This window comes from Lepisma saccharinum, chromosome 3 (assembly GCF_977018435.1).
Source record: "Lepisma saccharinum chromosome 3, izLepSacc3.1, whole genome shotgun sequence".
NCBI classification, from domain to species: Eukaryota; Metazoa; Arthropoda; class Insecta; order Zygentoma; family Lepismatidae; genus Lepisma; species Lepisma saccharinum.
Genome location: NC_139231.1, coordinates 74,229,247 through 74,244,607, shown reverse-complemented (window position 1 = coordinate 74,244,607; position 15,361 = coordinate 74,229,247). Strand labels below are relative to the sequence as shown.

The 15,361-nt window shown below is 36.2% G+C and overlaps 2 protein-coding genes across 2 annotated transcripts in view; one reads left to right on the top strand and one right to left on the bottom strand.

The window, feature by feature from the left end:
* The window catches only part of LOC145985143 (2-oxoadipate dehydrogenase complex component E1), a 66,671-nt gene extending 64,139 nt beyond the window's left edge, over window positions 1-2,532 (bottom strand). The window contains exon 1 of the mRNA XM_083118806.1: window positions 2,320-2,532. Coding sequence (XP_082974932.1) covers window positions 2,320-2,503 — 184 coding nt within the window. The 5' untranslated portion in view covers window positions 2,504-2,532. The remainder of the gene's footprint in view (window positions 1-2,319) is intronic.
* A 1,157-nt stretch (window positions 2,533-3,689) lies between these two features.
* Window positions 3,690-15,361, top strand: part of GluProRS (Glutamyl-prolyl-tRNA synthetase) — a 162,211-nt gene continuing 150,539 nt past the window's right edge. Inside the window, exons 1-2 of the mRNA XM_083118804.1 lie at window positions 3,690-3,870; window positions 14,156-14,340. Coding sequence (XP_082974930.1) covers window positions 3,828-3,870; window positions 14,156-14,340 — 228 coding nt within the window. The 5' untranslated portion in view covers window positions 3,690-3,827. The remainder of the gene's footprint in view (window positions 3,871-14,155; window positions 14,341-15,361) is intronic.

Below are 15,361 nucleotides of genomic sequence, written 5' to 3'. Positions count from 1 at the left end.
TTTTGGGGCTAACATCAATTGTTTTTGGGGCTACCCGTGCATGGTTTTTGGGGCTAACGTCAATGGTTTAATAATTACTCTTTATGTCAAAAATTGAACTTTTTTCGTGAAAAAAGCAAAATAGCACCTTGAAGAATCTTTCGCAATGCAGAATAGGTAAGTACTAGTGACTAGTAATTAGTGAGAGGTGTTGGGACCCTATCTAAGTTTTATCGAAAATTATTCCCCTGTCGCTTTCCCTGTGCCGCCAAAACATGCCTGTTGAAACCCAGTTATCCAGGTCAGGACAAACAAAAGTCTCTAAAGTTGGAAAGGAAAAGGGGGCTTAGGACAGGCATTTGAATTTCCAGGAATATGGTACGTACTATGTCCATGAACGTATGCAGGATTTTTTCCAGGGAGGGGCAAAAAAGTCACATTTTCCCCGAAAAGAGTGTTGTTCCCTAAAAAAAACATTGCTTAAATTTGAATTTATGGTGTTCATGCAATAATTAACACATATTATTGTGGCAATAATGAAATTTTATGTGTGAAATACATACTCCTATGGGGATAATTTCAAGTTACCCTTGATTTGCACAATACTTGACAGCGAGTTTTATCTGCGTAAGGATCTTTGTGTCACGTACTTGCTGTTCACGGAAACTTGAGTACAGGTTCACTTAACAAATGAACAACTCTTTTTTTTCCAAGGTAAGATGGAAAAGCGGAATGAACCTTTGAAAGGAAACTTATTTTCGTTTTAGCTGCGCTTCTAGCGACACTAAAACAATGGTATCGGTCAGTATCGGTGTAAAAATATCAACCGATACAGATACATCAGTATCGGATCAGCCCAAATTGAAATATATATTTGTAAAACGACAAAAAGGTAAACTAACAACACCAAATTAAAAATTATGGTAACGATTAGATAAACCGGAAACACATTTCTTGAAATTTACAGGAGAAAGTACTTACGGAATTTAGTTCTTGTGGACTTTCTGAAGCTGGGGAAAGTGTTTTTTCGAATCGTGCAACTTATTCGGCCTGTAAATAAGGTATTTTTCGACATTCATGTATCTCCGTTGCACGATAGCTCGTGCCACCATTACCGTCGACTACGTGAATCAAATGTTCCATGCGTTCGATTACGTAACCCCCTGTCAATGTAGCAACCACACGATAGTTTTACAAGATGACGTGTGAGCGGGATTTTTTTTTCAAAGTTAATTTTCTATGTTTGCCTAACCTAACTGAACCTAACCTAACCTTTCGTGAATGGTTTGTGGATTAATAACAATCATTTTTCGGTTAATAAGTGTTAGTGTAACAACCACGCGGTAGTTTTACAAGATGACTTGTGAGCATTTTTTTTTTCAATTCAATTTTCTATGTTTGCCTAACCTAACTGAACCTAACCTAACCTTCAGTGAATGGTTTGTGGATCAATTTTCACTTAAAAACCTTTTGTGAATAGTTTGTGTGGCATTTATCGGTTCATAAGTTTGGAAACACTGCACATCAGCTGACGATAGACAATGTCAGTCAAGATTTGCCCGCCGAATTAGCAACGACCAATAAATAATTATAATGTTAAAAATAACGCTTGTTTCATGGAAAAAAAGTGACCCAAAGTTGGAAAATGGGTAACACTTTACTATACGGGAGACGGATTTCTTCAAATTTACAGGAGAAACTACTTACGCAAATCATTTTCTGTAGCGTTGTTGATGTTCGGGAATGTAGTTTTGATCCATTTTAATGCGAATGCATGTGGTTTTCTACGAAAATCTATTTCCGATGCGCTATTGCTGCTGCCGCCACAATGTTGTCCGTATATGCCAAATTGAACGTAAGGAGTGCTAATGGAACCTAACCTAACCTAGTAGGCATACCTCGTCCCCGTGATGGTTCATGGGACTATCGTGAATGTTTGGGCTACCCGTGGATAGTTTGTGGGAAATAAGGAACAACAGTAAGTACTCGTTAATGTAAGAAATAGACATTATTTTCGTTATAAATTCATTATTTCACCTAAAGAAATGTTCCGCAATGAAGAAGAGTACATTAGCAATGTAAAAAATTGCGAAATAAATCATTGATAGGTGTCTCCGGTATAGTAAAGTAGTACCAGAAAATGTTCCGCTATGCATATGAGGTAAGTAGAAATGAATTTTATTTGAAAATAAATGAGTTAAATGTGTCTCCGGCATATCTAACTGGTACCAAAATTATAAAAAAATTAAGGTAAAATTTCAGGCGTTTTCCGGATACGGAAAGTTTACCAAAATAAAATATTAAGAACTTTTCGTTTTATATTCTAGAGTTAAAACTTACCTAAAAAGGTTCTTTTGGATTTTGGCTTGTATCCGTATACTGCCTTTTTTGTGTGATACATTTTGCAATTTCCTATGTTAGGGAAATTTACTAATTTCCCTCGAGTTACCAAAGGGAGATGACTTTTCAAAGTAGAATAACACTTATGCTGAAGATTCCATGCCATACTTAACATTAAATTCATTTTAGCTCGAAGCACTTTTTATCAACCGCGACAGTGCGACCACAGAGTGCGACAGTACTCTTATCTTCATCCATTGGCACGGTTCCCCGAGATATTTAGATGTCCTTGTCTTTTTTCTCCTTCTCTTAAGATTACTTCCAGAAACGAACTTTGATTCATTTTTATCTTTACCACCTGCAACCGTGCAGTATTACCAACCGTCGTTAGAAATAAATTCCAAACTACCGACAACCTAGAGGAAGAGTTCTTTGAACGGAGCCTATCTATATTCCTTGGGAGCCTATGAAGAAGACTGATTAGTGAATGAATAAAAAAAAATAGTGGTTATTTATGATGCAGCAGCACAAGAAACAAACCTTTATTTGTGCTTGTGTGCTATCCAGCGTATGACCTTGTTTTGTAACGTTTTGACAGGATGGGATTACTAATAAAGAAAGATTTACTGTTTACATTATGCTGCGTCTGCTGCACAGTGTTGCCACCTAAGTATCTTAAATTCAAGCCAAGGATGAGTCAAATCAATTCATGTAAAGAATTAACAAATTTGTATATGGACCAATTTTTGCATTCCGAAAATCAAATGATTAATGTTGATATGAAATTCATTACCAATATGCGTAACTTCATTCAGGATTTTTTTACGATGTTCACGAAGCTTGATCACAATTGCTGGTTTTACTAATTGCCTTGCTGTGAGGTTAAGCGTAAAATGATTTGTTGGAGAAGCATATATATTTGTATACTTACTTTTACGAAGGTTTAATAACTTATAAAAAATATTATACGCACTGTTTTAACAGAATAATTATATAGTGGTATTATGTTACTCATATTTTATGTGCAAGATGGGACATTTCGTATCATCGTATTTATAGTCGCGCCTTCTGGGGGTCTCACTTATCGCACAACACTTTAGGAACTTTGTGTTCTGACGTCACGGGATAAATTCTTCAATTTTAGGCTCGATTCCTACGTTTTCAGGATAGGCTAGCTAGGTTTCCTTCTGTTAGCATAAATAATAATTTTCCAGTGTATTTATGGTAATAGAACCAAACCTAAGAGACCTAATCTAACCTTGTAAGCAATTTCTTATCTGACGTCAGAACACAAGGTAGCAAGAGAGTTGTGCGATAGGGAAGACCCTGCCGTCTGTGGTGCCGTCGTGGTAGTAATCTGTGGATGTGGTCGTCGTCGTCGTCGTCGTACTTCATGCACGTATTCAATATACCGCAGAGGAGACAAATTTTCATTGATTGCAGTGAAATTTTCTTCTTGTGTGTGCTTTTTTGAAATTATAGATTGCAGAGAAAGGATTCGCGTAAACATGACCATGAAATTACTTGCTAACCTATCAAACCCACCAATAGGTAATGTATTTTGATCTTGAGGCAATCCAATCTTCTGACACATTAGATAATTTTCAGAAATAAATTGATCATTTGTTCCTATTTGATAGTAGAAAAAATCATAACACAGAATTTATTGATAGTGTAAATGTATCAGTAAAACAAGCCATAGGCAACCTGTACCTTATAGGGACATTAGTGGCATTTTTAATTTTGCTTAAAGCACCAGAGACCTATTCGCTCCAACCTAACAGTTCGGCCCAAGTTCTGATTGTTTAATTTCGATGTCTGTTAACCCTTCTCTGGTATATGTGTGAGTTCGGCTTTCACCCTAGGATATAATTGGGAGCAATTACAGAATACCGGAAGTATCTCCGATTGCTTTCAAATTCGGCATACTCAATAATTTTGGCGTCCTAATCACAAATTGGCAGTCACGTCTAGAAAATGCGAAACCAGTAGAAAGGTACCAGTTGTATAAGCCGGAGACACATGAAACTCGTTTATTTTCAAATAAAAATCATTCCTACTTACCTCATATGCATACCGGAACATTTTTCAAGCTGGGATCACTTTTTTTTCCATGAAGAAAGCGTTGTTTTTAACATTATAATCATTTATTGGTCGTTGCTAATTCGGCGGGCAAATCTTGACTCACGTTGTCTATCGTCAGATGATGTGCAGTGTTTCCAAACTTATGAACCGATAAATGTCGCACAAACTATTCACAAAAGGTTTTTAAGCGAAAATTGAGGCTAGACTCTACGTCCTTATCTGCATGGTGATTGCTTCTTTGCGTTCGTGGTGCGCGATCGTGGTGTGGCACCCGGCATCTCTTCGGGTAAGTACCTTTTTCTTTTTACACTTTCTGTTCACGATAGCCCCACTATCCATTCACGGGGTCAAGGTATGCCTAGGTTAGGCCTGTTAGGTTAGGTTCCATTAGCACTCATTTCACCCCTAAATATGTGCTTCATCATCTAAAAAATTCTTCAGTACGTTCAATTACGCATATCCGGACAACATCGGTTTTTCTCAATTTACTCCTTCGGGAAATTTTTGCTCGCTTTGGGATTTACGTTGTTGAATTCCTTATAAAATAAGCTTTCCAACGATATATGACACGTATTCCTTAGGAAAAGGACGTAACCTAGAGTCTTACCTTAAATTGGAAGAAAAAACCCACTCACATGTCATCTTGTAAAACTACCGCATGGCTGCTACACTGACAGGGGGTTACATGATCGAACGCACGGAACATTTGATTCACGTAGTCGACGGTAATGGCGGCACGAGCTATCGTACAACGGAAATGCATGAATGACGAAAAATACCTTACTTACAGGCCAAATAAGTTGCACGATTCGAAAAAACAATTTCCCCGGCTTCAGAAAGTCCTCAAGAACGCAATTCCGTACATACTTTCTCGTCTTTTCTCCTGTAAATTTGAAGAAATCCATCTCCGACTTATGCAATCGTTACCAGTAGAAATAAGGGGGTCCGTGAACGAAGTAAACACCAGTGATTTATGCAGGAAACAACAATTTTTTGCAATGATTAACATTCAAAAACTATGTTTATGAATTCCCTGAATTTTAACTATGCTTGCCTAACCTAACCTTACGTGAATGCTTTGTGGGGCAAGTATGGGTATAAATTTACAATATCGGAAGTATCTCCAATTTGTTTGAAATTCGCCATACTCACTAATTTTGACCTCCTAATCACGAATCTGCAGTTAAAAAAAAAATTGGCGGTCACATCTAGAAATTGCAAAATAACGGTCAGAAATTACCGCTCTGTTAGTCCATACAATAACATGGTAATGATGTTTGATGATATGAACAAGTGACATGTGAAGGTTGCTCAAGTGTTGTGCAATAAGTGAGACCCGTTGATTTGCATGTGAGAAAATGGCATCTTGCGTAAAAAACGAAAAAAATGTTTGGCCCACGAACCATTCACGGTAAAGTTAGGTTTGTCAAGCATAGTTAAAATTCAGGATCATCATGAACATAGTTTTTAAATGCTAATCATTGCAAAAAATATTTGTTTCCTTCATAAATCAATGGTGTTCACTCCGTTCACGGACCTGCTTATTTCGGCTTATTTTGCAATTTCTAGACAACCGCCAAATTTTAACTGCAGATTCGTGATTAGGAGGCCAACATTAATTTCAAAGAAATTGGAGATACTTCCGATATTGTAAATTCGCTCCCAAGTATGTTTTCCACATTTACTGAAGATGCCATATTGTCGCATGTAAAGCAACGCTCCATGGAACGGATAGCGAACTTCACTTGTTTACATCATCAAGCATGGTGACCAATAGTGTATCGACAATCATAGTAGTAATGTGTGCACGTTATTTCACATTTTCTAGACATGACCGCTAATTTTTAACTGCAGATTCGTGATTTTGAGGTCAAAATTAGTGAGTATACCAAATTTTAAAGCAATGTGAAATACTTCCGGTATTCTGTAATTATACCTATAATTGTAAGTTTTTCAGGCCCAGATAATGATATCACTTTCTAGTCTTGTGTAGCTGTTATTCGTAATGTCTATGGCTGGATGATACCAGTCATGGCATTGTTCCCAGCCTGTACAGACACATCATTTTGATGGGAGTCTGTGTTTTGTGAGCGTGGGTTCAAGCCGTTCATTTGTGTGAGTCGACTCATGAGCGTTCGCTCACTGAGAAGAGTCGTCAAGCTTCTTGTTCTCGAAACACATGCCTGAAGAGAGGAAAGGGAGGGGGTGTAGGAGATGTTGAAGCAGATGATTGTATTTAAATAAACGAACACAACGGAACGTATCAGCCTCTGTCCTTCAAGATTAATAAATTGTATTGCATTAGTGTGTATGTGTGTCTAGCCGACTAGATGGCCAAGATTCTGAAGTAATCCACATTTGATCTTGCTACTGAAGTTCCTTGGTTCTAGTCCCTTCATCTATATCATCACGCATCCTCCTCATCGTGGCGATTACTTAAAACATGAAGAAATGTGGTATAAAATAACAAAAATACAAATACGGGTCTCTGTGTGTGTGGATGCACATAGTTTGCATTACTCTCTGATGAGTGAGATTTTCTATATTTGTATCTTGTTTCAGTTTGCATTTCATGCTGCGGATAATGCAAATTATGCAGTACGATAGCATGCACAGAAATGCTATATATTTATGTCAACCTTTTGTTAGTAACAACGTGCATCTACATATTCTTCCTTTTTTGCATTCGATCACTGGTTTTAATATTGCAACAAATGTGAGAAAGCAAGTCATCAAAATGCACTCCAGATCTGCACTGTGGCACATGCTTGTATTTCCACGAGCATCGCACATTCATGAGTCTTTCAATAGCATGAATAGTCACAGCACAGCCCCACGACTTTCCCCATCATCCTTCGTGCGTTCACGACTCTCCTGGCAGCTTGAAGAGTCACAGCACAGCACCACAACTCTTCTCCAGCTGTTCGTTCACGACTCTCTAGACGACATGAAGAGTCATGGAGCACCTTAATGACTCGCTCACCCTCGCGACTCTTCTCATCCCTCATCGTTCGTTCACGAGCTCTCTTGCACAAGGTGCAGCGGTGGCAGTCTCGGCAGCAGCCACCACTCCTCCCTCTCTGCAGATGGTTAACAGCTGTGTTTAACAAATTTATATCGCTCGTGAACATTGTCCATGTCCATCCCACGTAGCTGTTTGTAGTTTTACAGCCATTCAATATAAGTTCCTATCAATATCATAGTGTATAATGTATTACTGAATTTCTAATGTTTCTAATTTTGCTTTCATTAGTAAAACACCTGAACATGAACAGTTCTGGCTTGTAACAACCTCATTAACATTTAATGTTATCATTACAGTCCAGACGTGTTGTGACTGTACCATGAAAGTGCTTTTGTCAGTCAAAGTTTGTTTTAAGTCCCCCTTTATTCTCAGAAATGCTAATCGGGACTGAAGCTACATGTCAAAGTATGATCTAATGCCCAAGATGCCCCCACCAGGGATCGAACCCGAAACTGGAAGGTTGAACAAAAGCAGAAAGACAACACTGTGCAAAGTTCATGGTGCATTGTTTATTCGTTTTAAAGATTTTTTTTCTGGCCAGGAAAGAGAGAGAGAGAGAGGACCCCCTCACCCCCGCTCTTCCTCCAACACCATGGACTCATCTTCTTGTTTCTTTCAAAAAGACCCAGGCGCATGCATCCACTGTCAGCACCGGAAATATGTGGAAGAGAAAGAGGGAAATATCTGCTTGGCGTGAAGGTGAAGACTCTTTGAACATGCCATTCATTTCTAGTGAACGAGTCGTTCACCGCTCACAAGAGAGAGTCATTACTTTTGAATGATTTGCTCACGTATGACCCATCACTACTTAGTGATTCCTTACTCTGCATTTTCTGGAGAACAATTTTTTCCTTCCATAAACTCCTATAAGATCCTTTTCTTGCAAGCAGCTATTTGTTTACTGTCTTGTGTGTCAAAAAATGTTGCTACCATCTACTTCACGTGTGTGTGGGGTGTGGAGAGGTATTGCGTCCCTAAATGCTTTCGTTATTATGTTAGGTACGTCAGGATGAGGGCTCTTAGCATTCAAATAATGTATTTAAATGCTTCCAACACGTAACATCTGCTCTGAAGCACAAAATCCCCTTCAAGCCTCTCATGAAAATCTGCTGGAATTCCTGTCTGAATCAACACTACACCAGGAATTGCTGCTCACTGCAAACTGCAGGTGCTTGTGATAGCTATTACAAATCATAATTTTTCCAGTCAACTCTTAACTAACTAACTCCCTAGCCTTCTTAAACCCGAAGGTTCATGGCTGCAGCAACACAGGCCTTCCATCTTTCCCTATCTTGAGCAAGTTCTATATACTCTTTTCCATCCCTACCGATTTCCCTTAGGTCCATCTCAACGTTGTCCCTCCATCTTCGTCTTGGCCTTCCTACAGGTCTCTTACCATCAGGTTTCCCAACAAGAATCCTGTAAACTCCTCTTTCCTCTCCCATTCGTGCCACATGGCCTGCCCACCTAAGTCTTCTTGATTTAATTATTCTAATAATATCTGGACATGAATACAAATTATGTAGTTCTAAATTATGTAACCTTCTCCACTCACCTGTCTCCTCATCCCTTTTAGGTCCAAAGATTTTCCTAAGGATCTTATTTTCAAATACTCTCAATTTATGTTCCTCTTTCAATGTAAGGGACCAAGTTTCACATCCATATAATACTACAGGCAAAATTACTGTTTTGTATATTTTAACTTTTAGTTTCTTAGATATTAAATGAGAAGACAAAAGTTTATGAAGAGAGAAGTAACATGCATTTCCTGAATTAAGCCTACTTTTTATTTCCTCTTTAATATAATTTTCATTTGTTAATATTACTCCTAAGTATTTGAATTTGGAAACTGGTTCAAACGAGTTGTTATCAATAATTAGATTTTGATTATTACCTAACACTTGGTTTCGGCCTCTAAGCATATATTTAGTTTTCTCTTTGTTAACTTCCAAACCTATCTCTTTAGCAGTTTTGAAAAATATTTTAGCATTATTCTTAATTGTATTCACATCATCTCCCAGTAAGTCTACATCATCTGCATATGCTAACAACTGAGTCACAACATTTAATTTTAGTCCTTCTTTAGTTTCTTTTACCTTCCTTACAGCATATTCTAAGGCAAAATTAAAGAGCAATGGAGATAATGCATCTCCTTGTTTTAACCCATCATGAATTGTAAATTTGTCAGACATATTAATACCTACACGAATTTTACTTTCTGTTTCACTGGTGCATATTTTTATCATACTAACAAGCTTCTTAGGTATTCCAAACTCTACTAATATATTATATAATTTATCTCTTTTGACCGAATCATATGCTTTTTTGAAATCAATGAATAGCTGATGGACATTTTGATTATATTCGCACTTTTTTTCAAGTGTCTGTCTGATGTGAAAAGTTTGATCTGTAGTTGATCTGTTACGTTTAAATCCACATTGATAATCACCTATAATTTCATTAGCATATGGGGTTAGTCTTGTTAAAAGAATGTTAGATAATATTTTATATGTTGTTGAGAGTAGAGAAATTCCACGGTAATTATTGCAGTTCATTTTATCACCTTTTTTAAACACAAGAACAATTATTGATTCTTTCCACTGTTGAGGGATTTCTTCTTTATTCCATATTAAACAAATTAATTTATGAATTTGACATATTAATGAATTTCCACCATATTTAATTAACTCAGCTGGTATTAAATCAATGCCAGGTGCTTTGTTATTCTTTAGCCTTTTAATAGCATCTTTAACTTCAGTCAAGTTAGGTTCTGGAACTAAAGGTTCTGCTGTGTGGACTTCATTTACTTCTGATTTATCTCCTACATGGACATTTAAAAGGTCATTAAAGTAGTTCTTACATCTATTTAGAATATCCCTTGGGTCAGCTAGAAAATCACCGTCTTTATCTTTTACTTTAGGTTGCCACCCCTTTCTAAACTCATTTACACCTTTATATAAATCTCTGATATTTTTATTTTTGCTGTTTGTTTCAATTTCATTAATTTTGCTTTTCAAGTAATCTCTTTTTTACTTCTAAACGTGCGGTTAACTTCTCGCTTTATTCTATTATAATTGTTTAGATTTGTATCATCAGAGTTATTTAACCACCTAAGTCTAGCCTGATTTCTTATTTCTATTAGATTATGACATTCATTATCAAACCATGGCTTACTTTTTCTCGGTTTATGGTATCCTATACTTTCTTTAGCTGCTGATTCTATTGCATTACGTATGTGCTCCCAATTCTTATTTACGTCTGTTTCATTTATATTTTCATCATCATTTAAATCCTGCAAAACATCAAATCTATTTGACAGTTTAATTTGGTAATCTTTCTTAATTCTTTCATCAGTAAACTTTCCTGTATCAAATTTTAGAACTTTTAGATTTTGTTGCTTATGATTTATCACTGAGAGTCTTTCTCTTAATTTAGCAATTACTAAATAATAGTCACTGGCACAGTCAGCACCTCTATGTGTACGAACGTCAATTATACTAGTATGCCTTCTCTTATCAATGAGAATATGATCTACTTGATTATGAGTTTTACCATCTGGAGAAGACCAGGTATATTTATGGATATCTTTATGTTTAAAAGTGGTACTTTTCACAATTAAATTCTTTGAGGTTGCAAAAGTAATCAATCTTATACCATTATCATTACTTAATTCATGAAGACTTTCTTTACCAATCGTGGGTTTAAATGTCTCTTCTTTGCCAATCTGTGCATTACAGTCACCTAACAGAATTTTCATATCATACTGAGAAAATTTATGAAAGACCTGTTCTAACTCTGTATAAAAATCATCTTTAGTATTATCATCTTTATCTTCCGTTGGTGCATGTATGTTTATTAAAATAATTTTACACCACCTACCCTGTAAAACTGCATATGATATCCTATCATTAATAAATTCTACTGTTTTAAGAGCCGATATAATTCTATTATTTATGAAAAAGCCTGTTCCAAAATTATGATTTTCAGTACCACCATAGAAAAAAGTATAATTTTTAGTTTTACAATTCCCTTCTCCTGGCCACCTAACTTCCTGGACAGCTACTACATCTAATTTATACTTAACTATCTCATTAACTGTACACTGAAATGCCCCAGGCCGGTAAAGGCTCAGAACATTCCAGGTGCCTAATTTAATATCCTTATTCCTAACGTAGATCTTATCCTTAGTCCAGGGACCTCCCAAAGTAGTCCCCACCCGGAGATCCGAACGGGGGACTATTTTACCTCCGGAATATTTTACCTTGGGAACATCCATGGCCTTATATTGCTGTTTCTTGACATTTTTTTTTTACAGTGCAGAGTTGTCAGCTCTACGCCTAACCCCCAATATGAATGGAGGAACTACTACACAAGACAATCACAAACACATTAGACAGCACAATTACTACACAAGATGAACACAAACACATTAGACAGCACAACTACTACACAAGACACACACAAAGACATCACAACTATAACACAATATAAACACAAACACACCACAACTACTACACAATATAAACTTAAACAAACTACACACCACAACTACTACACAAGACAAACACAAATATACTAGACAGCACAACTACAACAAGTGTATTTATATATATAAAATATATATAAATATCTATCTGAATTTGAAATTGAAAATGCAAACCATGAAAACTTAAGTAATGAGTTTGACGTATATATATGGTTCATTAGAAGAGTTAATATTCCCCTTTTCCACAACACGTTATAGTTAATTTTGATGCATATGATTAATTAAAATTATTTTTAAAAAAGTAGTCAGTGACAGAAATATTTTTGATATGACTTAATGAGAACACGCACCTCGTTTCATTAATCTTCCACGTGGGCAGCAGGAATATATAATAAGAAAAATGATCGTTACAAAGCATAGTTTACACTCCAATTATTGCTCCTTCCGTCATTTCATTATTTAAATCTGCACAAATGGTAAAACAGCCCCACACGTATCTCCGTAGGCATAGTAAGATGGACTCTTGAATACCAGACAACAAAACAAACAGGGACCAGTGACATATCAACATGGTGGATTGTGTTTTGAGTGCCTCTTGGCCTCACAACTTTTGATGTTTCAATTTTTACCTTAAACTGAACGGGCAGATATGCGAGGATGCACAGGGGTCTTGTTTCTATGGTGTAGTTTTTAAAATCGTTGTACATAAAACTTTTAGTGGAAATGTCAGTTATAGAAGAATTATTTTATCTTAACTGTGCTAATTGGTTTCTCCAAGCTTGAGCTGCACTTCCACAGTCATTTTCAGTATTCTAAAACACTTCCTCATGCTCCTAAGAAACTTGGGGGAAAAAAGAAAAGAAAAATCAATAAACATTCAGATCCATTACCTTTAGTTAAACTGCAGATCTTCAAATTGTTAGTGATTATTCTTTATCAACTTTTCTTGATTTGAATATTTCGAATTCATTTCATGTAGAAAAATAGAAGTAATACATGTCGGAATGAAAAAATACAGAAGAATTTGGAGATGGGAAAAATTAAAAAGTGACAAAAGATATACATAAATTATGTATGCACACACATGTTGCATTAGTGTGTATTTTTGCCCTTCTTACTCCCAAATTTTAGTTTTTTACACACACAAAAATGATGATTCCTTACATGTGCTAGTGTTCCTACATATATATTCTTCAATAGGTTCAAGATGTGTATCTGGTACACAGTCAGCATAAACATCTTCCTTCTGTAATTTATACAAAATAATATTTGACTCAGAACATTCAAATGACTTCACATACATAATTCAATGGCATTCTGATACTGTAAAAATACAATCTCTTGCATGCAATTACTTCTTGCGTTAAGAATCAATGATGAGCTTTTTTTTTTTCAATTGGGTAATATCAATTATCACCTTAAGTTTTTCTGTGTGTTCCTCTTTTGTAGCGAAACAGACTATGTACCAATAGTTTTTCTTGTATGTACGTATTGCTTGCATTCTAGAATTATTTCTCTTGTAGTCTACAGTTATTACAAGCATAAAAACACAGTTTTTCGTTGTGACGTTTCAGAACACACACTCCCTTCATCAGACATTTATTTTTAGTTCGACTGAAGATTTTTCTTTAGTCAAACTAAAAATAAATTTCTGATGAAGGGAGCGTGTGTTCTCCTGAAACGTCACAATGAGAAACTGTGTTTTTATGCTTCTAATAACCGCAGACTACAAGAGAAATAATACTATGTACCAGTGAAAACAGATATTAAGTATGATAAGACTTCTACATTTAGTTTTACTAAAGAATGATGCTTTGTGCATCATGAGTCTGGCACATACTTCACTATATCAAGTGACATATGTTTGGGAGAAGGTATTGGGTTTTGCCCCCCCCCCCCCCCCCCGGTGCTTTTCAACAAACACACAAATGACTTCATCCCCCAAACTATTATTCTTGTAGTTAAGAGGGAGTTTAAATTCCATCTAAAAAATATTCTGTAAGTGTTTTATTATCCTTCTCAAATTAATCCTGAATTTTTCAGAAAATCCTCAATTGGGAGTACATATGCATGCAAAATGTAAGTTTAATGCAGTATTTGTATTTTGCTGATTTAATGGAGCTTTTTTAACTGTGTAGGTTAAGGGGCAACAGTGAGGATGGATGATTAGATGTTACTGATAAAGTGTGGTCAGTCACGTAGGCTTTTAATTGTAATTAAATGTAATTGTTTCTTCATAGGTGGTTTGTTAACAGCAAGTTTAATCAAGTCCACTCTCCCTGTCGAAGTTGAATGGGGTCGGGAGACTGCTCTGCAAGTAACTAATGAAGTGAGTTTTGATACAAGTGCAACCATCAGCAGATATTTTGCAAGAATAGCTTCATCATATGATCTCTATGGCAGCTCTCTGCTTGATCAAACAGAGGTAAGTTTTTATTGTAATTGTATTTCATCTGAAAACTACAATGTATCTACTAACTAGATATTCCTTGAATATTATGAACAGGCTACCAGGAATGAAATAGGAAAACTGCAACTAATTGGGCTCCTATGTAACTGAATAGTTACCACTTTTGTCTTTGGTACACTTCTGTTCACAAAAAGTGGCACACTCATTTGAGTTGAAGTCCAGCTTCGTGGCCGGAAGTACAGCTGAAGTAAGTGTTCGGAAAGCAGCAGTGTTGCTTACTATCAATCAATTTAACCATATTCAGGGAATTTTGTGTGTCTCAGACTCAAAGAGAAGGGCTAACGGATAGATTGCAGCGTAAATATTAATTAACTGGATTTTCCACATTTACAATCAAAGTAATGTAAATGTGAAATATTCCTGAAATTTATTTTAAAAAGAGACATTTTTTATGTACGTGACGAAGTAGTTATCACAATTCATTAGAATGCGAGGGCCCCGGGTTCGAATTTGGCCTTTAGCTTGGGTGTTCTTCATCATCGTGAGTAGCCGAAAATGGAAGAAAGGCAACACTAAATAACGAAATGCAAAAAAAAATGCAATAAGAATAAGCGAGACAGAAATAGTGCTGTTGCAATTCCTGAAAATGAATGCAATTTTTTTTTTTCGGAAATAGTGTTATCCTAGTCCAGGAAAAGGTGTGAAGAATAAATATACCCCTTCCCCATACACTTTGGCAAACAGATTTACAAAGTTGGCACTGAGTATGCGATGGAAAAATATAATAGAAATCCTAAAGGAAGAAGAGTTTGTCACAGCCAGGGGGGGGGGGCACATGAGAGGAGGTACCCCCCCATATAGTCATCCAGGTTATTAAAAATAAGTCAATGGTTGTCCTCCCATTTAACTTTAACAGTAAATGGAATTTTTGTAAAATAAAAATTGTCGGGCTTTACTTGTTTGGCACGTGCACGTTGGTTTCGTAATGGAGCACAAAAATAGAATTGTGACTCTCGTAAAAATCTTACCGAATGAA